This window comes from Pseudorca crassidens, chromosome 9, assembly GCF_039906515.1.
Source record: "Pseudorca crassidens isolate mPseCra1 chromosome 9, mPseCra1.hap1, whole genome shotgun sequence".
Taxonomy (NCBI): domain Eukaryota; kingdom Metazoa; phylum Chordata; class Mammalia; order Artiodactyla; family Delphinidae; genus Pseudorca; species Pseudorca crassidens.
In genome coordinates this window covers 42493328-42518121 of record NC_090304.1, presented here as the reverse complement: position 1 = coordinate 42518121, position 24794 = coordinate 42493328, and the positions used below count along the sequence as shown (strand labels likewise).

Sequence of the window (24794 nt, the reverse complement as noted above, 5' to 3'; positions counted from 1 at the left end):
TACTGTATTTAATAGAATTAAGGAGGGTGGAGTAATGTGACTATAGAAATGTTACCACTAAACTCTTGAAAGAATTGCCTGTGCAGACTTAAGAGATGAATTATCCCCTATCTTATCTTTATGAAGGTTATAAAATTAATTTATTTATATCATATTATATTTACACAGCAAAAAAAGATAAATTGTATTTTTTTAAAAAATGCCCTGGATACTTCCATAGAGATATCCAAATAGAACTCTGCTTCCAATCCAAGTACCTAACAAGAAGGGGTCAACTGATTCAATCAATACACATAAGAAAGAGCACTCACCAGAATAGCTCGAAACACAGTAGAGCCAATCCCCTCTGCCACCTCATACTCTCCCTTCTCATTGGGACGTGTAAAGTTATGTTCTCTGCCAGATCCAAACATCCTATGGTAGCAAATAATTGAGAAATATATCACTAAGATATTCCTTCAAAAGGGAAAATTGTTTTCATGTACAAAAGTAAAAAGGAATTATAATTTAAGCATTAAATTATGTCATTAAATTAGTTCGAGAATGTTTATCAGAACTTTATTCAGGCAAATGTAATAAATGAAGGAATATTAAAATATGTTTTTGTGTGAGGAAACAGTAGTAAAGATTCCCTATAAGAAAACAAAATAAATTAATAAAATTCAGAAGCTAAAAAACTTTCCAGTCCCTTCACCTCAGGGGATGAAAAAAAACCATCAATCTAGGAGAAATTCTTATACTAATTTTAACCAGAAAAAGAAAGGAAGGAAGGAAGGGAGGGACGGAGGGAGAGAGGGGGAGGAGGGGAGGGGGAGTAGGGGAGGAGGGGAGGAGGGGAGGAGGGGAGGAGAGGAGGGGAGGGGAGGGGAGGGGAGGGGAGGGGAGGGGGAGAGGAGGGGGAAAGGAGGGGAGGGGAGGGGAGGGAGGGAAAACTATGCTATCTGTGCCTTTTCCTTAAAACTACTGTCTTCAAGGCAAAGTTATTCTAAGAAGCACATATAGTAATCTAAACTAGAAAAAAGTAAAATAAGGGTATGCAGATTAGGTTACTTTTCACAATCTTAACTATAAATGTAACAAATTTTGCACAAGATTCTTATACTTGCATTCCAGAACTGAAAAACAAGCAATCAAATGCTGGGGTAGGGAGAAATGACCAAGTTAAGAAGAGAATGAAAATTCTAAATAAATAAGTCACAAGCTCTTAATTTTTACAAAAAGAAAATACAAATGAATTTATATTTTTTCAAGTCATATTGTTGGCCCTTTAACAATAACTATTTAGAAAAGAGGCAATTTGCAAAACAGGTCCTTCAAAATGAAAAGCTGAATGCATAACTCCCAAGAAAATTTTAAAATTGTGATTAAAGGAATTTGAACCTCTGAATTCAATGATGCCACCATTCCTAAAGTAAATATGGCTGATCTAAGTTTTCTATTCAACAATTTCCCAATTTAAATAGTTCCCTCTTTTGTTATAACACAGAAACCTATAAACAACAAAGCTTTTTTATTTCAAAGTTTCCAAAAGAATGCCAACTGTTTTTGACAGTTCCCATGAATATTAATTTTCATCCCCAAAGATATGCTTTCGTCAACTGACATGAAAAGAAGCCTTCACTGATTTGGGAAAAAAAGAAGAAGAGAGTCTTTCAGGAATCAAATGTCATGCAATTTTCTCAAATACTTGAAATTTTTACAAAAGGGGAAAGCTATACTTTTCAGATCAATATGGATCACAAACACACAAAAAATCTTTTGCATTTGTTTTAAGAAAAATGTAGCCTATCAGTTGAAGAAAAATTTCAAATATCTACTTCTACCTTTTAACTGTGTTCCTTTACAGTTTAGGTAAAAATATAAAGTATTATCAGTGTTGAGTCATACTCTTAGGAGCTCCGATCAACAATCTTCCCTATGCTTCTAATAATACATAAAAGCCTATGGAGTTCAAGTATTTTTTTTCGTACAGATCTAAAGTCTAGTGCCAATGTTAAAAGGAAATATTTGTCTACTCAAAATGTAAACAGTGTCACATGCTGGCATTTATTCGGTATTCAGAGATACTTACAAATCACACACACACACACACACACACACACACACACATATGCCAAATAGTTACATATGCAACCTAGCAAAAAACACAAGGTTTTTTTTTTTCTTACCTCATGTAAACTTCCATTTCATTTATGTGTCTCCTTCGTTTTATATTAGAATGAATGGAAAAAAGGCACTAATTTTACAATTAAAAGGTGTTTGATCCTAGTTTTTTTGTTTTTGTTTTTTTTTTTGCGGTACGCAGGCCTCTCACTGTTGTGGCCTCTCCCGTTGCGGAGCACAGGCTCCAGATGCGCAGGCTCAGCGGCCATGGCTCACGGGGCCCAGCCGCCCCGCAGCATGTGGGATCTTCCCGGACCAGGGCACAAACCCATGTCCCCTGCATCGGCAGGCAGACCCTCAACCACTGCGCCACCAGGAAGCCCTGATCCTAGTTTTGAACACTTTGAAAAATCAAGTCTATATTCTTAGACAGAAGTTCCCATAACGAGTCCACATTGTCTATATCAGTTCTAGATTGTGGTTCCCATAACTAAAAACTTTATATTAATCTATTACTCCAGACTAGTACAGATTAAGAGACAATTATCTCTCCTTCATTCTACTAACTACTTGTTAATATTATTTCTTTTTTAAGTATCTACATCAAATTGATAACTCATGCTAACTTTTCAGCTAATGAAATGCTGATACCTGCTATATTTGGAGGTTGAATTTGGGAGCCCTAAGTGAAGGAAGCATTATCACTGTTAAATTCACCTTGTTAAATACAATCTATGCTTTCAACCTATAGAGATCTTTTAGTGTCCTGTCTTCATTTAACTAATATATTTGCTATTTCTACTGGTATAGCAAAGATTATTTGAAATACAAACAAGTTCAAGATCTGGCTCTACCACTTTCTAGCCGGATTAACTTCAGCAAATTATTTAACCTCGAAAGCTCAGCAGGAACACTGTATTCCACCAGAGAATTACTGTAAAACTTTAAATGAAAAAAACCCAAAGCAATGTTAAAGTGATTTATAATTAATAATACAAAGAACAGCAATACAAACCTGCCCAACATTGTATTTGGCTGTGCAGTAAAAATGGATGGGTCTACAACAAATCTAGTGTTATCCACTATTAGTGTCACTCGTTCTGACGTTCTTACATTCCGAGCTCCTTCTTTTGCATTTTCATACACAAACACCATTTCCCCAGATGTCTTACAGCTACCATCTGAACTTGACTGACTACTGTTTCTGCTGCTGTTCCCAGCACTGCTACTGGAACCACTTGGAGATGCTTTTTGAGGACGAGGACTGCTTGGACGAGAGGAGCTGTGATCTTTCTCACGTTCTGAAATATAGATGTTAAACAAAGTTATGCAAATTTTCTTTTTAAAAATTTGAGATTTATATATATCTTTTAAAAATTGTGATTTAGAAAAGCTGTTTTATATCCCTGCATTTCTGCTTTTTTGATTTCAAATAAATTTTCCCAGATCATATATGTTCATTTATTTTCTAGGAATGAAAGCTAAAACATCAAATTGTTTTCTAAAAAAATTAATTTTGTAGACTTTTTTAAAAAGATGTATAGCTGACTAATGTTGACCCAGACTAAGATCAAAAGTAAGGTAAATTTTATATTATTGCTCTACTTAAAAATATATAGAAACCCAAGGAGAGGAATATTCTCAGAAGTCACATAAATAAGCATTAAAAGTTAGTAAAAGATTAATAACAATTTTAACTCTCCTAAACACTGAAAGTATTAACACTATTCTGAAAACACAAAGTACAAACTTTGGACTCTTACTATGTTAATATGGAAATCCCCAAACCAGCTATTTGTCTCACAAAAGGAAGGTCCCAAAGGAAGAAAAAAATTTCACTGCAGACATTAAGTATATTTATGTTTTCAAATGACTCTTAATGTCTTAGCAAATTAAATGGTTTTAATAGCTTATGATATACTGCTTTGTTCTCATTCTCATTTTTGAATAAAGCACTACTAAAATTTTATAGGATCATATTATTAGGTATAATTTTAATAGGAAACATTGTTGAAAGTCAGAAAATTTTCTTTAGCGGTTCCAATAGTCTACAAAGGGGACATTAAAACTAAGATTTTGTGATAAGTTTCCTTTAGAGGCTAGATTACTAAACTTTAAAGGTGACCTAAAAATATACCTCCATCTCATCAGTTTCATCAGCTTTTGCCAAATTCCTCCATGACTCAAGCTACTCAGAACACTCTGTACAGCTTTACTGGTTATATAATTAGGTTTGCTGTATCTCCAGAGATACCCTGACACCTCCCTTTTATTGCCTATTTCCACAAGGCTGGTAGCATGCCAAAAGTAAAATTTGCTAAAGTAATAAAATAATTTATCTCCTGTTCTCCTTCCAGATACTAAACTTTGCATATAACAAACTGTCAACTCTTATTTATACTTTTGTTGGTTTTTAGCTTATCAGTATTAGTCTGACTTTTAAGACCTACTTAGATACTGAAAACATCTCCACATAATCAGACCCTAATATAAATGATTTTGGTTTATACAAGGTTTTCAGAAACTACCTCAAATAGTAAGTCAAATTATTTAATTTGCCACTTCTGAGTGGAAAATAAAAATCAGCAAGCTCACATTGTTTATGTACCTCCACTTCAGACTACTGTTTTACAGTCACACAATGTATTTACCTGGGGTAATAGCATTCATTTACAGTAATAAGTAGGAAGGAAGAAAAAGACCTGAGCTAGTTGTCAAGAAAAGAGAAAAAAAAAAACCACTTCACACCTTCCTTTTCCTCTTCTATTTTTTTTATTAAATCTAAAATATTGTCAAAAATCAAGATAAATTACCTTACGATGCTTACTCTTTCACTTCCTTTTTTAATATGATTAACAAGGATTCTTATCAATAATTCACTACAAACTATTTTAAAATAAACCACTGCTCAATATCTCACAAGACAAAAATCACGTAAAAAAAATTTTAAATCTACATATTACAGTTTTAAAGGCTGTTCAAATTATTTCTTTTATAAGACTGTCCCAGACTATTAAAAGAAATTCACTTTTAAGTTTCATTTAATAAGCTGTTTTTTCACAGCAAGAACCAAGCTAAGCTAAAACAGAAGCAATGAACAGAAGAAAGAAGTTAACTTTAATCTGAAGTATTAGGCACAAATCATTGTTATTACTGCATTAAAAAGGTAAATGCATTGGGAATTCCCTGGTAGTGCAGTGATTAGGACTTGACACTTTCAATGCCAGGATCAATCGGGAAACTAAGATGCCGCAAGCCTCGAGGCGTGGCCAAAAAAAAAAAAGGTAAATGCATGCTTTTAAAAACCACTGGGAAGCTTAGTTGATTTTACATACCAACATGGTGCTGTCGTGTTGGAGAAGTAACATTTCTAATACAAGGAGTGAGCTGAGATTCTGTTCTTTCGTGAGATGAATCTCGAGATCGGTCACTTGACCTTCGTCTATCTCTTGATCTCTCATGTCCCCCACTAGCACCATGTAGACTCATTTTGGTGTGCTCAACAACTCCTTTAGCAACACGTGAGGGAGCACTGATAAATTAGAAAAGAAAATTAACCATAAAAGTAGAACATGAAATCACAAATGCTTTCCCAAAAAACCCCAATTAACATAAAGCTACTAATATTTTGAAATGCAAGAATCAAATGTTACTTTACAATTCTGAAACCTAATTTACTTTAAACTTGCAGGTTTTAAAAATTCTGGAACACTATGTCTTTAAAGATCACATACTCCAACTCAGTCTTCTTTTAAGGATGAGAAAGCCAAAGCCCAGAATGGTTAACTGACTTTTTAGTTAGTAATAGAGGAGGTAGTGGTAGTAGTAATAGCAGCAGCAGCAGCAGCAGCAGCAGCAGCAGCAGCAGCGGCGGCGGCGGCGGCGGCGGCAGAGACCACCCAGACCTCTTAAATATTACTCAAGTGTTCTTTTGATTTCCTTGATTGTCAGGGGGAAAGGGAGGGAAAGAGCACCAGCTTCTGGAACTCTGAGGTATGGGCAAAGTAACTGGTATCCCTGACAAAATAAGTCTACATGCTATTTTGATTTTGATTGAACCCTCTTCAAAAATTTTAAAAAGCATTTTTCTAAAAAGCTAACGGCACTGACTATGTAAAGTTACAGAATTTAATATTTTGAAAACATCCTACATAAATTTGCCCATGAGAACTGAATAACTGGGAATGATGATTAAAATATTCTAGTTGACAGCATTCATTCACACAATTATTTATTAAGTTATATATGCTATGTGCACAATGCTGTGCTACCTGCCAAGAAAGAAGCAGCTCCCTCAGGGAGCTTATGATTTAAGTGTAGCAGTTATATACATGGACATGCAGAAATGTAAACAATTCAAGAGCTATCCCAAATTTCAAATATAAAATGACTAAATGTATCTCAAATATATAACTAATAAATGAGTGACAGATAATAAATGCTTTAAGTTCTCACATGAAGAAGACATCACTGTAAATCACTGGTGAATCAGGCACTAACAAATAAGATTTTAATAATCAGAATACACTGCAAGTAGGAAAACTGATAGGAACAAAAATGAGAGAGCCTGACCTAAGGCAGGTGGAAATTTACCACCTTAGCAAACAAAACACATGCTTCATAGTTTAAAAATATTAAAGTGCTTTTTAGAAACAGAAGAAACAGGAATAGAAAGAACTTCATGGCTTTAGAGTAATAAAGACTTAGAATCAATTGTCCAGTAAGACTTAATTGCTCAACATGTTGAATGTTAGTTAACATTTTGGAACCTTCATTTCCTCATCTGTAAGCTGTAGATTCTTTTTACTTTCTAAGTTCAATATGAGGATTAAATGAAGTATAATAAGTAAGCTGACCAGCAATGTGCCTGGTACAATAGAATCACCCATTAAATGTTAGTTTATTTAGTTATAACAGGTGAAGATAATAAAGTTCAAAATCACAAGACTTGCTCAGAGTCACAAAGAATTTAGTGGATACCCTATTAACCTGTAACCTAATCCTTTCAATTCATTCCAGTACCCCCTCCGCAATGTTACCCTGCTCTCCTTCACCAAAACCACACCAGTTAAAAATTTAATCTTGATGATTCAGTTTTAAATCCGATAATGTTCCAGGATCATCTCCTCTGCTGATTATTAGCTATAACACTTCATTTTGTTATTTTAGTGGTTTCTTTCATTATGAAAATCGCTGTCATCTCACTATAACAGACTAAAAAGACAAAAGGCTGACTTTGTCACTACCCGAAGAGTGACTTCTATGGAAATAAAGGCAACCTACCAGCTTGTATCAGTCATTTGTCTCTCACAAACCTACAGACAGAAACAAACAAACAAACAAACAAATCCCTCTACTCCCACCTTCCTTCTAGTGAAAAAGATCAGAGTAGGATCACATCCTTGGAACATAATTTTTTTCTTCAAATAGAACAAATCAAAAGATCCTACTTTCAGGTTAAAAACCTTCAGAGTAGGAACAATGGAATTTCTGGCTCGTGTCCTAAAGTAGGAAAAAGAAAGGAATCCACAATAATAGAATAAGGATTATATATTGGAAAAAATAACTCCTTAAATTATTCTAGATGCTAAGTTTTAAATGTGCTAATAATAAACACATTTTCTAAATATGAATCTAATTGATAATTTAACAGACAAGGTACAAACACAACTACAACTAAGGCAAATGCAGGATAAATGTTCGGTAAGGGCCAAGCAGACTGATTAATTAAATAAGGATTTCAACTAGACATCTCTCTAGCTGAAAGACTAAATGCTGCTAAGCATTCTGCTGAAATATTGGCTTCATTTCTAAACTGTTTAGATGTTAAATCAATGCAAAAGGTGTCATAATACACTCCTGTCCTTTCTTTTCATTCTCAAATGGAATGTACTCTGAATCAGACCTTCAAAATCAGATGTCATGGAAGACTAATTATGTCCTACTCTATTTAGTTAAATAATTTTAGAGCAGGAAAGCACTCTAAGGGCAAAAATAATATGTGCAAACAAAAATGAGGGCAAGCAAGTTCACAGGGGATAACTCTGCTTCATGTTGCATCTAAGAGAGTTTGGGATACGTGAATTGAGAACAGGTAAGGAGATGAAGAATGCACCAGCCCCAACATCTTGCTTCTAGCCAAGACAGGGAAACAAGGACTGAATTTACCTTCCTGTCTGAAACAACCCAAAAACGAAATATATGAAACAATGGCAAGACACAATACATTTGGAAAAGAAAGAGAGTGATCCCTGAAAGATAGAAAATAAATAAGATAAGGCCAGCAACTGCCCAAAATTACTACCTTAAGAAGAGTTTCCAGAATAAAACACAGGGAGGCAAAACCCAGGCAGAAGCTGATGGACTCTGAGTTAAGGATATGGAGCTGAGAGGCCGGGGACAATAGGTGGCTAGAGTTCTAAGGAAAGAGTACCAGAGAGGGGACAGCAGCACAGAGAGAAAAACCTCAGAGATCTGCAGAGCCTAGTACCAATCAACGTACACGTGAGGAAACTTGACGAGGCTGGGGAAACAACCAACTCAAAGAATTAGAGGAAACAGTGCCCAGGACTCATATAGAGCCAGGAATAGGGCCTGTTTCCCCCAGTCAGGATGGAAAACCTCATAAAAGGGCACTGAAGGGAGAATCTAAAGGGTCTTGGCTCTGAAATAGAAATAATTAGACCTAAACTGAGCACTGTTCTAGTCATATCTAACAAATGTTAACAGCAACACTTGAAAGAATCAAATTGTTTCCAAGTAAGTAAACTGAATCCTAAAACAAAGCTCAAGAAAATTTATAGGAATACAAAAATATCGAGCAACCAAAAAAGGTAAATTCACAATGTATGGCATCCAGTTAAAAATTACGAGGTATGCAAAGAGGGAGCAAAACATAACCCATGAGGAAAAAACTCAACTAAAACCAACCCAGAACTGACACATATCTTAGAATTAGAAATAAAGACATTAAAACAGCCATTATAACCATATTCCTCCAAAAAGTTATATACAGATATAGAATACTAAAAAGATGCAAATCAGACTTCGAGAGACAAAAATGATATCTGAGATAAAAAATATACTCAATGGAATTAATGGAAAATTACACATTACAGAAGAAAAGATTCATGAATTTGAAGACACAGCAGTAGGAAATATCCAAAATGAATATAATATTCTTTATAGAAAAATAAATTGAGCATGAGTGAGCTATGGGTCAACTTTAAGTGCCCTAATATAGGTATAAATGGAGTCCATAAAGGAAGAAAGGTGAGGAAGAGAAAAATATCTGAAGAAATGTCTTGAAATGTAATTAAAACTACAAACCCATAGGTGCAACACGCACAACAAATCCCAAACACATTTTAATAAAAAATAAAATCCCAAACCAAAATGATAACCCCTGCCAACCTACACTTGTTACATCCAGTGAAAACATCTTTCAAAAATAAAAGGGAGGGACTTCCCTGGGGGCGTAGTGGTTAAGAATCTGCCTGCCAATGCAGCAGACACAGGTTCAAGCCCTGGTCCGGGAAGATCCCACATGCCGCAAAGCAACTAAGCCCGTTCGCCACAACTACTGAGCCTGCGCTCTACAGCCCGCGAGCCACAACTACTGAAGCCCACGCACCACAACTACTGAAGCCCGCCCGCCTAGAACCCATGCTCCACAACAAGAGAAGCCACCACAATGAGAAGCCCGTGCACCGCAACGAAGAGTAGCCCCCGCTCGCCGCAATGAGAGAAAGCCTGCGCACAGCAACCAAGACCCAACGCAGCCAAAAATAAATAAATAAAATAAATAAGTTTATTAAAAGTAAATAAATAAAAGGGAAATGCATTCTTAGACACACACAAAAAAGATGAATGAATTCATCATGAGCAAACTTGCACTGTAAAAAAATTTAAAAGACACCCTTTAGGGGGAAGAAAACAATAACACCAGTTGAAAATACAAATCTACACAAAGGAATTAAGAATACTGGAAATAGCACAAAGTTTGGAAAGAGAGAAATGGAAGTACATTATTATAAGGCTCTTATATGACACATGAAATGATTTAATATCACTTGAAGGTAAACTGTGATAAACTAAAGATGTATATTATAAGCTCTAAAGCAACCACTAAAGTACAGAAACAAAGAATTATAGTTAATAAGCCAACATAGAGGATAAAATGAAATCATAAAAAAGATACAATTAATCTAAAAGAGGGCCAAAAGAAAGGGGAAGAGGATAGGGAAACAAGAACAAATGGGACAAACAGAAAATAAATAGCAAGATGATAGACCTAACCTTAACCATATCTATAATCACATTAAATATACATGGTCTAAGGCATAAAAGGTAGAGATTATCCCACTGGATATAAAAACCAGACCCAACTATATGCTGCCTACAAGAATCAAACTTTAAATATAAAGGTACAGGGCTTCCCTGGTGGCGCAATGGTTGAGAGTCCACCTGCCGATGCAGGGGACATGGGTTCGTGCCCTGGTCCAGAAAGATCCCACATGCCGCAGATACAAACAAATATAAATACAGAACAAGCAGACAGAAAATCAGTAAAGATGAATAACATTTGAACAACACTATCAACTAGCTTAACCTAACTGACATTTATGGAACATTTCACCCAACAAGAGCAGAAAATCCATTCTTTTGGTATGCACACAGAACATTTATCAAGACAGACCATATTCTGTGCAATAAAACAAGTCTCAATACATTTAAAAGAATTCAATCATACAAAGTATGTTCTCTGGTTACAATGAAATTAAATTAAAATTCAATAACAGAAAGATACCTGGAAAATTCCCAAATATTGGAAATTAGATAAAATCTTTTAAAATAACCCAGAAAGCAAAAAAGAAATCAGAAAGGAAAAGAGAAAATTCTGAAGTGAAACAAGTCCAGTGTATCAAAATTTGTGGAATGGCATGATATTACAGCAGTAGTTAAGAATTATAGCTTTAAATGCCTATGATAGAAAAGAAGGTCAAAGAAAAAAATCACCTCAGTTTCTGCCTTAAGAAACTAGACAAAGAGCAAATTAAACCTAAAGAAACTATAAAATATTAATAAAGATCAGAGTGGAAGTCAAAATAATAGAAAACAGAAAAAGAATAGGGAAAAATCAATGAAAACAAAAGCTAGTTCTTTGAAAACATCATTAAAATTGATAAAATCTCCAGGCAAACTGGGGAAAAAATTGAGGAGATACAAATTACCAATATCAGACATGAGAATAGACCTCACTACAAAGTCTGCATGTATTAAAAGAGAGATAAAATATTATAAACAACTTTATGCAAATAAATTCATCAATTCAGAAGAACTGGACAAATTCCAAACTACCAAAGCTCACTCCAGAAGAAACAAATACAGTGAACAGCTGAATGTCTATGAAAGAATTTGAATTTATAGTTAAGAACTTACCCTCTAACTCCAGGCCAAGATGGCTTCACTGATAATTCTACCAAGCATTTAAGATAGAAATAACACCAATGCTACACAAACTCTTCTAGAAAATTGAAGAAAAGATAATATTTCCTAACATTCTATGAGGCCAGCATTACCCAGATACCAAAACCAGAGAAAGACATTACCAGAACCTACATCCCTCAGAACATAGATGCAAATATTTTAAACAAAATTTTAGTAGTTTCCATACAGCAATATATAAAAATGGCAATACACCAAGGTCTAAAGGATTTTGTACCAAAAATGCAAGACTGGTTGAATATTCCAAAATCGATACACAACACTATGAGATTAGAAATCAATTACAGGGAAAAAGAAACGTGAAAAACACAAACACATGGAGGCTGAACAGTACATTACTAAATAACCAAGAAATCACTGAAATCAAAGAGGAAATCAAAAACGACCTAGAGACAAATGACAATGAAAACACGACGACCCAAAACCTATGGGATGCAGCAAAACCAGTTCTAAGAGAGAAGTTTATAGCAATACAAGCCTACCTCAAGAAACAAGAAAAATCTAAAATAAACAATCTAACCTTATACCTAAAGGAACTAGAGAAAGAGAAACGAATAAAACCCAAAGATAGCAGAAGGAAAGAATTCATGAAGATCAGAGAAGAAATAAAAACAAAGAAAACAATAGCAAAGATCAATAAAATTAAAAGTTGGCTCTTTGAGAAGATAAACAAAATTGATAAACCATTAGCCAGACTCATCAAGAAAAAGAGGGAGGACTCAAATCAATAAAATTGGAAATGAAAAAGGAGAAGTTACAACAGATACCACAGAAATACAAAGCATCCTAAGAGACTACTACAAGCAACTCTATGCCAATAAAATGGACAACCTGGAAGAAATAGACAAATTCTTAGAAAGGTATAACCTTCCAAGACAAAACCAGGAAGAAACGGAAAATATGAACAGACCAATCACAAGTAATGAAACTGTGATTAAAAATCTTCCAACAAACAAAAGTCCAGGACCAGATGGCTTCACAGGTGAATTCTATCAAACATTTAGAGAAGAGCTACCACCCATCCTTCTCAAACTCTTCCAAAAAATTGCAGAGGAAGGAATACTCCCAAACTCATTCTATGAAGCCACCATCACCCTGACACCAAAACCAGACAAAGATACTACAAAAAAAGAAAATTACAGACCAATATCACTGATGAATATAGATGCAAAAATCCTCAACAAAATACTAGCAAACAGAATGCAACAACACATTAAAAGGATCATACACCATGATCAGGTGGGATTTATCCCAGGGATGCAAGGATTCTTCAATATACGCAAATCAATCAATGTGATACACCATATTAACAAATTGAAAAATAAAAACAATATGATCATCTCAATAGATGCAGAAAAAGCTTCTGACAAAATTCAACACCCATTTATGATAAAAACTCTAGAAAGTGGGCATCGAGGGAAACTACCTCAACATAATAAAGGCCACATATGACAAACCCACAGCAAACATCATTCTAAAGGGTGAAAAACTGAAAGCATTTCCTCTAAGATCAGGAACAAGACAAGGATGACCATTCTCACCACTATTATTCAATACAGCTTTGGAAGTCCTAGCCACGGCAATCAGAGAAGAAAAAGAAATAAAAGGAATACAAATTGGAAAAGAAGAAGTAAAACTGTCACTGTTTGCAGATGACATGATACTATACACAGAGAATCCTAAAGATTCCACCAGAAAACTAATGGAGCTAATCTATGAATTTGGTAAAGTTGCAGGATATAAAGTTAATGCACAGAAATCTCTTGCATTCCTATACACTAATGATGAAAAATCTGAAAGAGAATTTAAGGAAACACTCCCATTTACCACTGCAACAAAAAGAATAAAATACCTAGGAATAAACCTACCTAGGGAGACAGAAGACCTGTATGCAGAAAACTAAAAGACCCTGATGAAAGAAATCAAAGATGATACCAACAGATGGAGAGATATACCATGTTCTTGCATTGGAAGAATCAATACTGTGAAAATGACTATACTACCCAAAGCAATCTACAGATTCAATGCAATCCCTATCAAATTACCAATGGCATTTTTTACAGAACTAGAACAACAAATCTTAAAATTAGTATGGAGACACAAAAGACCCCGAATAGCCAAAGCAGTCTTTAGGGAAAAAAATGGAGCTTGAAGAATCAGGCTCCCTGACTTCAGACTATACCACAAAGCTACAGTAATCAAGACAGTATGGTACTGGCACAAAAACAAAAATAGATCAGTGGAACAGTACAGAAAGCCCAGAGATAAACCCACGCACCTACAGTCAACTAATCTATGACAAAGGAGGCAAGGATACACAATGGAGAAAAGACAGTCTCTTCATTAAGTGGTGCTGGGAAAACTAGACAGCTACATGTAAAAGAATGAAATTAGAACACTCCCTAACACCATACACAAAAATAAACCCAAAATGGATTAGAGACCTAAACGTAAGACCGGACACTATAAAACTCTTAGAGGAAAACATAGGAAGAACACTCTTTGACATAAATCACAGCAAGATCTTTTTTGATCCACCTCCTAGAGTAATGGAAATAAAAACAAAAATAAACAAATGGGACCTAATGAAACTTCAAAGCTTCTGCACAGCAAAGGAAACTACAAACAAGATGAAAAGACAACCCTCAGAATGGGAGAAATATTCGCAAACGAATCAACAGACAAAGGATTAATCTCCAAAATATATAAACAGCTCATGCAGCTCAATATCAAAAAAACAACCCAATCAAAAAATGGGCAGAAGACCTAAATAGACATTTCTCCAAAGAAGACATACAGATGGCCAAGAAGCACATGAAAAGCTGCTCAACATCACAATTATTAGAGAAATGCAAATCAAAACTACAATGAGGTATCACCTCACACCAGTTAGAATGGGCATCATCAGAAAATCTACAAATAACAAATGCTGGAGAGGATGTGCAGAAAAGGGAACCCTCCTGCACTGTTGGTGGGAATGTAAACTGATACAGCCACTATGGAAAACGGTATGGAGGTTCCTTAAAAAACTAAAAATAGAATTACCATATGACCCAGCAATCCCACCACTGGGCATATACCCAGACAAAACCGTAATTCAAAAAGACACATGCACCCCAACGTTCACTGCACCACTATTTACAATAGCCAGGTCATGGAAGCAACCTAAATGCCCATCGACAGATGAGTGGATAAAGAAGATGTGGTACATATATTCAATGGAGTATTACTCAGCCATAAACAGGAATGAAACTGGGTCATTTGTAGAGACGTGGATGGATCTAGAGACTGTTATACAGAGTGAAGCAAGTCAGAAAGAGAAAAACAAATATCATATATTAACGCATATATGTGGAATCTAGAAAAATGGTACGGACAAACCAGTTTGCAGGGCAGAAATAGAGACACAGATGTAGAGAACAAACGTACAGACACCAAGGGGGGAAAGTGGCACGGGGTGGTGGTGGTGGTGGTGGTGTGATGAATTGGGAGATTGGCATTGACATATATACACTAATATGTATAAAATGGATAACTAATAAGAGCCTGCTGTATAAAAAAAAAATAATTCTACAAAAAGAAGAATCATGCTTTGAAGCATAAAGTATTGATAAATCAATAGGCAAAAAGTCTCTCCAAAAGTTTAAAAATCTTACTAAAATAGTGACTCTCAGAAGCAAGTATCTATTTATATCAAACTTTAGAATATTAATTCTACATGAATTTCCACATGTGACTTTGCCACCTAATTTGTTTAAATATTCTAAATACATGAACAGCTTCCAAAGGTAGACAGGTTCCTAAGAATTAAAGAGAAATTTTAGGGTGTCTATCATTTTGTTCAGTGAAACTACGGACTCCTATGGGGGTTGAGAGTAATAAAACTAAAGTAATATATATAGAATTTTTTAAATCCAACAATTATTGCAAAGTTTATAACAAAAACCATGCCTCTCTCTGAATGGATAAACTGTTGTACATACATACAATGGAATAGTACTCAGAAATTAAATAAGAACAAACTACTGACATGTTCAACAATGCGATAGATCTCAAAGGCATTATGCTGAATGAAAAACCCAAACCCCAAAGTTTACATCCTATCTGACTTCATCTATATATCATTCTCAAAATGGCAAAATTACAGTGATGGAGAACAAATCAGGGGTTGTCAGAGGTTAGGGATGGGGAATGGGTATGACTCTAAAGGGGTAGCATGCAGGAGTTTCTCTGTGGTGATGCAAAAGTTTTATATCCTGATTGTGGTGGTAGTTACGCAAATCTATATGTGATAAACTATCACAGAATATATACCAGAAAAAGCACGTATAAAAACTGATATCTATAGTCACTTATAGTACTGTATCAATGTCATTTTCCTAGTTTGATACACTTATGTGAGATGTTATTATTGAGGGAAGCTGGGTGAAGAGTACCCAGGAACTCACTGTACAATTTTCTTTTAATTTCTTATAAATCAAAAACTATTTCACAATAAGTTTAATAAACGTAACAAAAAAGGCAATAAACAATGTAGAGACAGGAAGAAAAAGCAAAACTGTAATCAATAAACTCAGTGCTATTTAAAAATCCATAAAACAAGGACGGGAATTTTTTTTTTTTAATTAGAGAATGAAAAAGAATTCTTAGAAATTCAAACACAAGAGCAGAAATTTTAAAAGGTTACTAGAAGGGTTGAAAGAAAAAACTGGGAATAAAAGAAAAAGAAATGAAAAATGAGACTGAAAGGACGAGAAAATTAGAGGAAGGAGGTCACCATTCAAATGTATACTGGTATGTTCCAGAGAGAACAGAGAAAACAGAGGGGAGTAAGTTATCAAAGAAATAATACATGAAAAATTTCCAGAAATAAATGATATTTACAAGCACTGCTGCTAACAGAAAATTGTTGTAACAAATACATAAAACTAAAATATCTACAAAGTGAGTAGTACTCACTTATATATGGCACCCTTGTGTAGTATACACAGGGTACAACCTTATATTACTTTCCTGCTTTAAGGATTTATCTTTAAACACTTCCAGCAACTAACATCATAACCTGGTATGTCTTATTAATGTTTGTTGAATTCAGCTTAAGTTTTAGGATATACATAACATCTAAGCATTTCCTGTGACAATTGTTTATTCCTTGTCAAATACTTCCGTGTGTGTCTTTGTGGCTACAGAGATATAGATATGAAGCATTACAGTTTACAAGGTGTTTTAAACACTTAATGAAGCTTTTAAAAACACATTTTTTCTTTTTTAAGGCTAGCAGCCTGGTGATGGGGGCTATTTAGTGTGTCTTTTTTTTTCTTTTCTTTTTTTAAAATTATTTATTTATTTTGTCTGCGCCAGGTCTTAGTTGTGACACATAGGCTTCTTAGTTGCTGCATGCATGCGGGATCTAGTTCCTGGACCAGGGATCGAACCCAGGCCCCCTGCCTTGCAAGCTCGGAGTCTTACCCACCAGACCACCAGGGAAGTCCCCCAAATGCATCTTTCCTTAAGGACAAGGTAAGCATCTTTGTAAATTTCAGATTAGATGCATCCATTTTTTAAATTAGTGTGTCCTTATTAAAGAAGCAATATTACTTTGGGGAAAAATAAGCCATTTCTATTACTATAGTCTATATTATGTTTTAGATTTTTTAACTAAACCTTTTAAATGATTTTATATTAATATATTTTAAGAATTAATTTACATTAATTGGGATTTTTACAATTTTTTTTTTTTTTTTTTTTTTTGCGGTACGGTGGGCCTCTCACTGTTGCAGCCTCTAGCGTTGCGGAGCACAGGCTCCGGACGCACAGGCTCAGCGGCCACGGCTCACAGGCCCAGCCGCTCTGCGGCATGTGGGATCTTCCCGGACAGGGGCACGAACCCATGTCCCCTGCATCGGCAGGCGGACTCTCAACCACTGCGCCACCAGGGAAGCCCTACAAGTATTTTTAATGTGTTAGGTCAAGAGTTGGCAAACAAAGCCAAATTCAACCCATTGCCTCATTTTGTAAATAAAGTTTTATTAGAACACCACACCCATTCATTTACATATTGCTTATGGCTGCTTTCACTCCATAAGGGCAAAACTGAGGAGTTGTGACAGACTATGTAGTCCATACGGCCAAAAATATTTACTATCCAGCCTTTTATAGAAAACGTTTGCTGATCCTCATGTTAAGTGTCAGTAACTGTGATGATATAAGAAATGCAATTAAACTTTTAAATCTATTTTCAACATATTTAATGCAAATTTCTCTCCCTTCTTTCCGCTTTTTTGTCAATTTGCCTTTTCTATAAGCTTTTGTTCTTAATTTATGATCAGTTTCCCAAGAAACAAAGGCTAATCACTGAAAGGGCAGTTCTCAACTGAGGAATGGGCTACTCAAAGGTCATCTGTAAGTATGTTGATGCATATTTTCCATAGAAATAGTTTAAATGATACTTAAGTCCCAGATTTCCCCACAAAAAGACAAGAAATATAGCTCAAGAATAGTTTTAATATTAGTCTTCCTCTTCTTCCTAAAATCCCTTTGTCAGATATATCAGCAACTCTAGTAAGGCAGAAGCAGTAGCAACAGCAAGGGAGTTTGATATACTGTTGTATGACTACTTAGAGCATCTTTTCTTTGAAGTCAAATGAAGACCTAGATACTAAAAATTCTGACAGAAAAGGAACCCTTAATGGCCAAACTTTTAACATTTTACTATCAAGGTAAAGGTTTTCCTAACTGACAAAAATTACTTTCATGCAACAGCAAAGGAGCTGGAGGTTTCTTCTGCGTTTTTTAAATGTCCATTACCTTGTTTCTCAATTTTGAACTTTAATAAAGGAAGATGTTGCTAGGAAAGAACCTCTCCAAACTGAGGAGTCTCTGAATAGGAGTTATAATATCTAAATGTTATATTGCTAACTTTTTTACTTCTAAAAACTGTGGTTTTAATTCATCAATAAGTATTAGGTGCTTGCAACACACAATGACAACTATACCCTATAATAACTAAAAGTATTCTTATCCTCTTCTCTAGCAATGTTTTTAGCTTTATCATGCAGTCACTCTACCAAATAGTCACTGAACACCTATTATATGCTACTTATTATTCTAGCCCTGGTGGATATAACCGAGAAAGCCTCTGCCCTTAAAATTAATACATCCTAGTGTAGAAAAACATAGAACATATATAAATAAATATATTAAATATCATATGCTGATAAGTGCTATGCAGAAAAATAAAACAAGGTAAAGAGGACAGAGTCATCATTTTGACATTCCTGGCCCCCACCCAGTAGCCTCCACCCACTAGATGCTATTAGTATTCCTTCTAGTTGTAACAGCCAAAAATGTCCTCAGCCATTGCTAAATGCTCAATGAGGGGTAATATCACCTCTCTGGTTGAGAACCACTGTCTTAATTCTATCTGCTACAACAACAATAACAATGCTAACATTTCAGCATTTAGTATATGCCAGGCACAATACTGAACACTTTACACATATTTTCATTAAATACTCAAAACCATACCCATTTTACAGTTGAGAAAATGAAAGCTTAGAGGCTAAAAACCTGCCTAAAATCATGTAGCTAAGAAAATGGCAGGTCTGAGATGTGACCAAAGGAATACAATTTTGCAGCTCATAATTTTAACCTTAAACAAGTCTGACTCAAACTTCAGTTGTTTCTTATCCAAATGATAATTCTTCACATATTTGAAGACAGCTCTTATTGTGAGATTCCTTAACATCTACCAGAGATGTCCCCAAGACCTCTAAATTTTTAGTTACCTAAGCTGACAAGACTTCCAATTTCTTCACATCCTTCCTTCTGAATATACAAAGAAGTAAAGACAACACTTTGGTGTACTGAAGTGGCTCTAACCTTCCTTTCCATTCGTTAAGATGGTTTCTAAGGCGGTGGCGGGGGGGGGGGGGGGGGGGGGCGGCTGGTAGGGGAGAAGATGGGATGATGGCAGCCATACTGTACTTTTGTTTCATATCAAGTTTACTGCCAAGAACTACCCTCAAGTCTTTTCCAAGTGTGATGCTATATATAAGGCCATGCTAACTTAGTTTAGTGCTTTATTTACGATCTTTCTTTCTTCACTGTCACCTATAAATTTGATAATTTGCCTTCTCCATTTGAGCAATAAGACAAAAGCAAAGAACAAAGCCACCTTCCAAGATCAAAAACCTTTGGAGAGGATCCTTCAAAATGAAAACTGTGTTGATTAATTAAAACAATCAACTAGTGGCTAACTCATTTTTCCTTCACCCAAAGATATAAAAAATTTTTTTTACCAAAACCTAAGTTTAAGTCCAAATACCTATTGCTACTAGGCTACCAACTGCATCAGAGAAAAATTAAAGTTGTTCTGACAATCTATTTTTAGCAAACCCATTCTGGATCATCTTTAATCTGTTTTTTTCCTTCAAGTCAGTCATAAACTATCCTTCATTTTTTGCTCTAAAATCTTCTGTCTTTTTCAAAACCAGGCCTAGAACCCCTCATCTTTTAGTACTTCTTGTATTCTCCTAAAACCTTTAAAGACTACAAATAATATAAATAATTTTAAGATTTTACAGTCAGTTCCTTAATTGTAAGATGTTCCAGAAGACAATTCATTTAGCTAGAGGCATTACTTATCTCTATATTCATGTTGGTTTTCTGTCCTTACTAGAAATGTTTGCTTTGCTATTATTATTGATGGTGGTGGTGGTTTGCTTTTCCTCTCTGACAAAGAAGCTCCTAAATAAGACTTGAGGAATTTTTTTCTTACCTCATTGCCATATATTATTATTACACTTTCACTGATTTCCTTCTTAAAATGTAATATAAGAAACCCTTTTGGTTGGCCTTTGCATTTCTTAAAAGTCTCAGCTTGTCTGAGCTCTGTTTCCCTGATTTTTAAGAAGATTTTCTATACTTTGTTATGGCAATCTTATCTCCTTTGTTTTAAAAGTAGTGTGCATATCTTTAAAGAGTTCATTGTATAATCACACTGAGAATCTTTTTCCTTCTGAAAAGTATCAAAATTGTATTTTTTACTTAACTCCTTAAGACATTCTTCCTTTTTAGAGAAATCTATGCTGTGGAATCAAGCTGATCTTTTCTCTGATCACGAATCAGAAAAACTCAGATTGGTGAAATAAATTACAAAATATATATACATAAAACACTATGCAGTTCTCAAGAATTATGCTATAGAAGACTTTCATGACAAAGGGAACGTTCATGATTAAGTTTGCTTTTTATTAAAAAAGAAAAAGAAAACAACAAGAGATGGGTTATATAACAGTGTATACAGTAATATCCCAAAATCATTTTTAAGTGTTTATGTGTGAATTTACATTTTTATATATACACAGGGAAAAAAGGTTATACGTGAAAATATTTAAAGTTTTTCTTTTGATGGTAGAACATTTTAATTTTATTCTATGTGCTCTTCTGTATCTATCAAATTTATGTAATGAATATGTATTACTCTTATAATAACACAGGCATTTTTTTTTTTAAAATAAGCCAACCAGAGAAAAAAATATTCTATAAAGTATAAGTCTAGCGTGAGATTTCTGCTTTTATAACTCTATTACTAAAGCAAGCTTAGAAAAACATTTCTGGACACAAAACCAGGGGGAAAAAAAAAAGCCAAAATAAGATACCACCAGTTAGCCTATCTATACAAATAAGTTATGATAACCATCAAGATGAACATTCAAACTTTTAGAAATAAAATGGGGGAAATCACAAGAACTTCCCGACATTTCAAGGAAAAGAATGTTATAAACTACTTAATAACATTTAAAATAATTTTAAAATGTTGTATATCCTCCCAAATCCCTACCAAATGAAGGCTCAGTAGGATAGGGATAATGAAGACAAAAGAAAAAAGCCATTAGTCAAATTATTTAAAATTGTGCCAAAATTTCCTAATAAAGTAAGCACTGTTACCAGTCAAGACTTAAAATCTCATAGCAAGAACAATTATCTTCATTTAGAAACATTTTCTGGTTGAAAATCAAGTTGCAGCAATCCAAAAACTTATCTGATTTACTCTCTATTTCAGTGGCAGTATCTAGATCATCTATTCAGAGCCTGTGTTCCAAAAAACTAGGAAAAAAGTCATCTTAACCAGTTAAAACTTTATCATTCAAATACATTCAGTTCTGTAAAATATATATAAAGTGATTCAACTAATCCTTAATTCATCCAAAAGTAAAAATACATTCACCTTCTTCTTTAGGAAATTATTTCATTTCTCTATCTTGAATTTTATTTTCAAATATATCAAAAATATTATTTCAAAATTAGTTTTTCCTTAAATAAATTTTATGATATTCATAAGAAACAATATCAAACATAATGCATTCTCAATTACATAAAGATTCTACTAAGACTTTAAATGAAATAAAAAACAAAGCCTCAAACCCATAGAAACAATAAAAACACATTTATTTTAAATAACTTGCCATTAAACTGACAATCAAGACATATGATCTTTAACATTCAGAAACATAAATGATCATAATGAAACAAAGGCTAAACATATCTCTCTCAACCTCTCTCATATATGTATAGAATTATAAGCCAGCATTATCATGTAATAAATGAATACACACCTTACTTTAGTATATGCCAAGGCAGACACACAAAAACAAGAAAAAAATTTTGAAATCAGAGTATAAAGGGACTCTGCTTTTTCAAACAATGCAGCACTGAAAGCCAGGTCAGCATCCTTGGGCATTACTAGGAAACTTTAGCATGTCTGATATTTCCATCATCTTCAGAATTCCTCTGAACAATGAGAAAATTTCCCAGTCACCCTACCTCACCTGTCTACAGACTTCCTTTAGCTTTCCTCCCTCTACTGTGTAATAATGCTATTGAGGTTATTTAGGCTTTAAATGTTCAGAGATACAACCCCCGCTATATATTAATTCAGTTTATTTTCTCACAGACACTGACTCAGCCGTGGGTTGTGCAGCACTGACGTTTCTAACCAAACAGCATCGTGTGAGCTGTGATCGTCCCACTTCTCCATCTTTGTGCAGTGATTGGATATTGTAACTGATAGACAGGATGAAGAAAACTCAGGAGATGAGGGCTTAGTGATATGTAGATATGTTGCCAAATGCCATCTGTAAAGCTAATTCTAGCTCTGCCAGCTTGCCAGGTTTTAGAAAACTAGGATGCAGCTAACTTTCTTTTTTCCTTTCAATATTTTATTGTGTACCTATTCTGGGCAGTAAAACTTCTCTTTAGAACTGAAGAGAAAATATTATCTGTACTTTAAGAACCCACTAAGGAACTACTCTTTAAAGCAACCAAACTTTTCCATTTCTAAACTGCTGCTAGGACTAAAGAGTGACTTAAAAAGGAAAATGGAAAGCTCAATCTTCGTGCAGTCTCAGAAGAAAGGAGCATGCGTACTTCTATGTGAGAATGAACCCCTTGCGGCAAAGTCTGATATTGAACGTATGATGCATTTGTCTTTAGTAACCTGAGCAGACTGCAGATCTGAGTTTTAAATAGTTGTATTCGACCCAATTCAAATATGCAAGAGCTTTTAGCATATTGTCACTCTAGGGCGTTTTAACATCAGTTACACAGAAAAGGTGCTCTTTCTTTTTCCTTTTTAAATAGCAAAAACTCTCCTAATTTAAAGAAAGTTGTCATAACTCAAGCCAAATAAACTTCAACTGAAATGATCTTTAACCTCTCAGCAAGCTACCAAACCCCTCAACATAAGTATTAACTATACAACTACTAGTCAGAAAGAAATAAAGTTCAGTAATTTTGCAGCTATCTAATTCATTTGTATGCACTTGCAGAGGAATCGCAGGCACCCTGAGATCAGTTTCCCTGCCTTGTCTTTTATATCAGTGTTATACCTATTAAGTCTACATTCAAAGAAACATCAGAAAAGAAAGTACCTTAAAGTTGTATTAGGTAAAAGAGAAACCATAACGCAATGCCCACCAAACCCTCAAACCTCCAAGGTAAGTACATGTATATAGTAGTTATTATTGTTACCTTTATAATTTAAGAAATTTATTTTTATCCTTGCTAATAAGGAAAGGTAAAGGGGGAAAAAATCAAAGGAAAAACATTTTAGAAAGCAGGCTATTCCAATATGTGAACAGAACAAAAAGCAAATTTAAATAACTTTTTTGAAAATCCTCAAAAACTGAACCAATAAAGTATGCTTATTTCTTTATTGCTAAAGGCTGAATGTTTTTATTTTCAAAATTCATCTGTTGATATGTATTCCCCCAACGTGATGGTATATGGAGGGGAGGTGATTAGCTCATGAGGGCAGAGCCTTCATGAATGGGACTAATACCTTTATAAAAGAGATCCCAGAAAGATCCCTAGTCCCTTCTACCATGTGAGGACACAGCAAAAAAAGGGGTGTCTGAAGCAGGAAGCAAGCCCTTACCAGATACCAAATGTGCCAGTGCCTTGATTTTGGACTTCCCAGCCTCCAGAACCATGTGAAATAAATTTCTGTTGTTTATAATACAGCCACTCAGTCCATGGTATTCTGTTATAGCAGTCTTAACAGACTGACACATTTAGTTTTTGTAAATTTAAATCCCCAATTCTGTTTGAGGTGGCAACGGGAGCACTTATATTTCTCAGTCTCCATAATCCAGAGATGACCATATGACACAGTTCTAGACAATGATTTATTGATATAAGCAGAATCCCGCTGGAAATTTCTGAGAAATTTAATTTCCTGATATAAATGAAACCTCTTTCCCATCGTCCCCGTCTCCCTTCCTCCTCCTCCTCCTTGTCTGGAAGGTGGACATGACAGTTGGAACTATGGTAAGCCATCTTGTGATTGTGAGGAAACACCAAGAAAAATCAAAGACCTTTGACCCTAATATACTGAAGCCTTTTTGTGTACAAGAAAAATAAACCCCTAAGTTAAGCCAGTGTTTAATCTGGCTTCCTTCTACTCAAACATCCCTAAATAAAATACACAAGATTCAGAAAAAGGATGCGAGTAGGCAGAAGTATAGATGAAACAAAATCAGCCATGAGTTGATAACTTGAAGCTGGGGAACGGATACATAGGGGTTCATTATACCTGTTCTCTCTACTGTATATGTATTTTAAATGTATCACAATAAGTTATTCAAAATTTTAAAAAATAAAAAGAAGAAGCTTGCTTATAA

At 34.7% G+C, this 24794-nt stretch overlaps 1 protein-coding gene across 9 annotated transcripts in view; it reads right to left on the bottom strand.

Annotated features, from left to right (window-relative positions):
• BTBD10 (BTB domain containing 10) overlaps positions 1 to 24794 on the bottom strand; it is a 71864-nt gene that overhangs the window by 18442 nt on the left and 28628 nt on the right. For 7 of the 9 annotated variants that reach the window (XM_067749841.1, XM_067749842.1, XM_067749843.1 and 4 more), the window contains 3 exons: positions 5439 to 5635; positions 3119 to 3404; positions 312 to 414 (listed from right to left, as the gene is read on the bottom strand). In XM_067749841.1, coding sequence (XP_067605942.1) covers positions 312 to 414; positions 3119 to 3404; positions 5439 to 5635 — 586 coding nt within the window. Of the gene's footprint in view, positions 1 to 311; positions 415 to 3118; positions 3405 to 5438; positions 5636 to 22229; positions 22581 to 24794 lie in introns of those variants that run through there. The other 2 variants (XM_067749840.1, XM_067749844.1) reach the window with 2 other exon arrangements.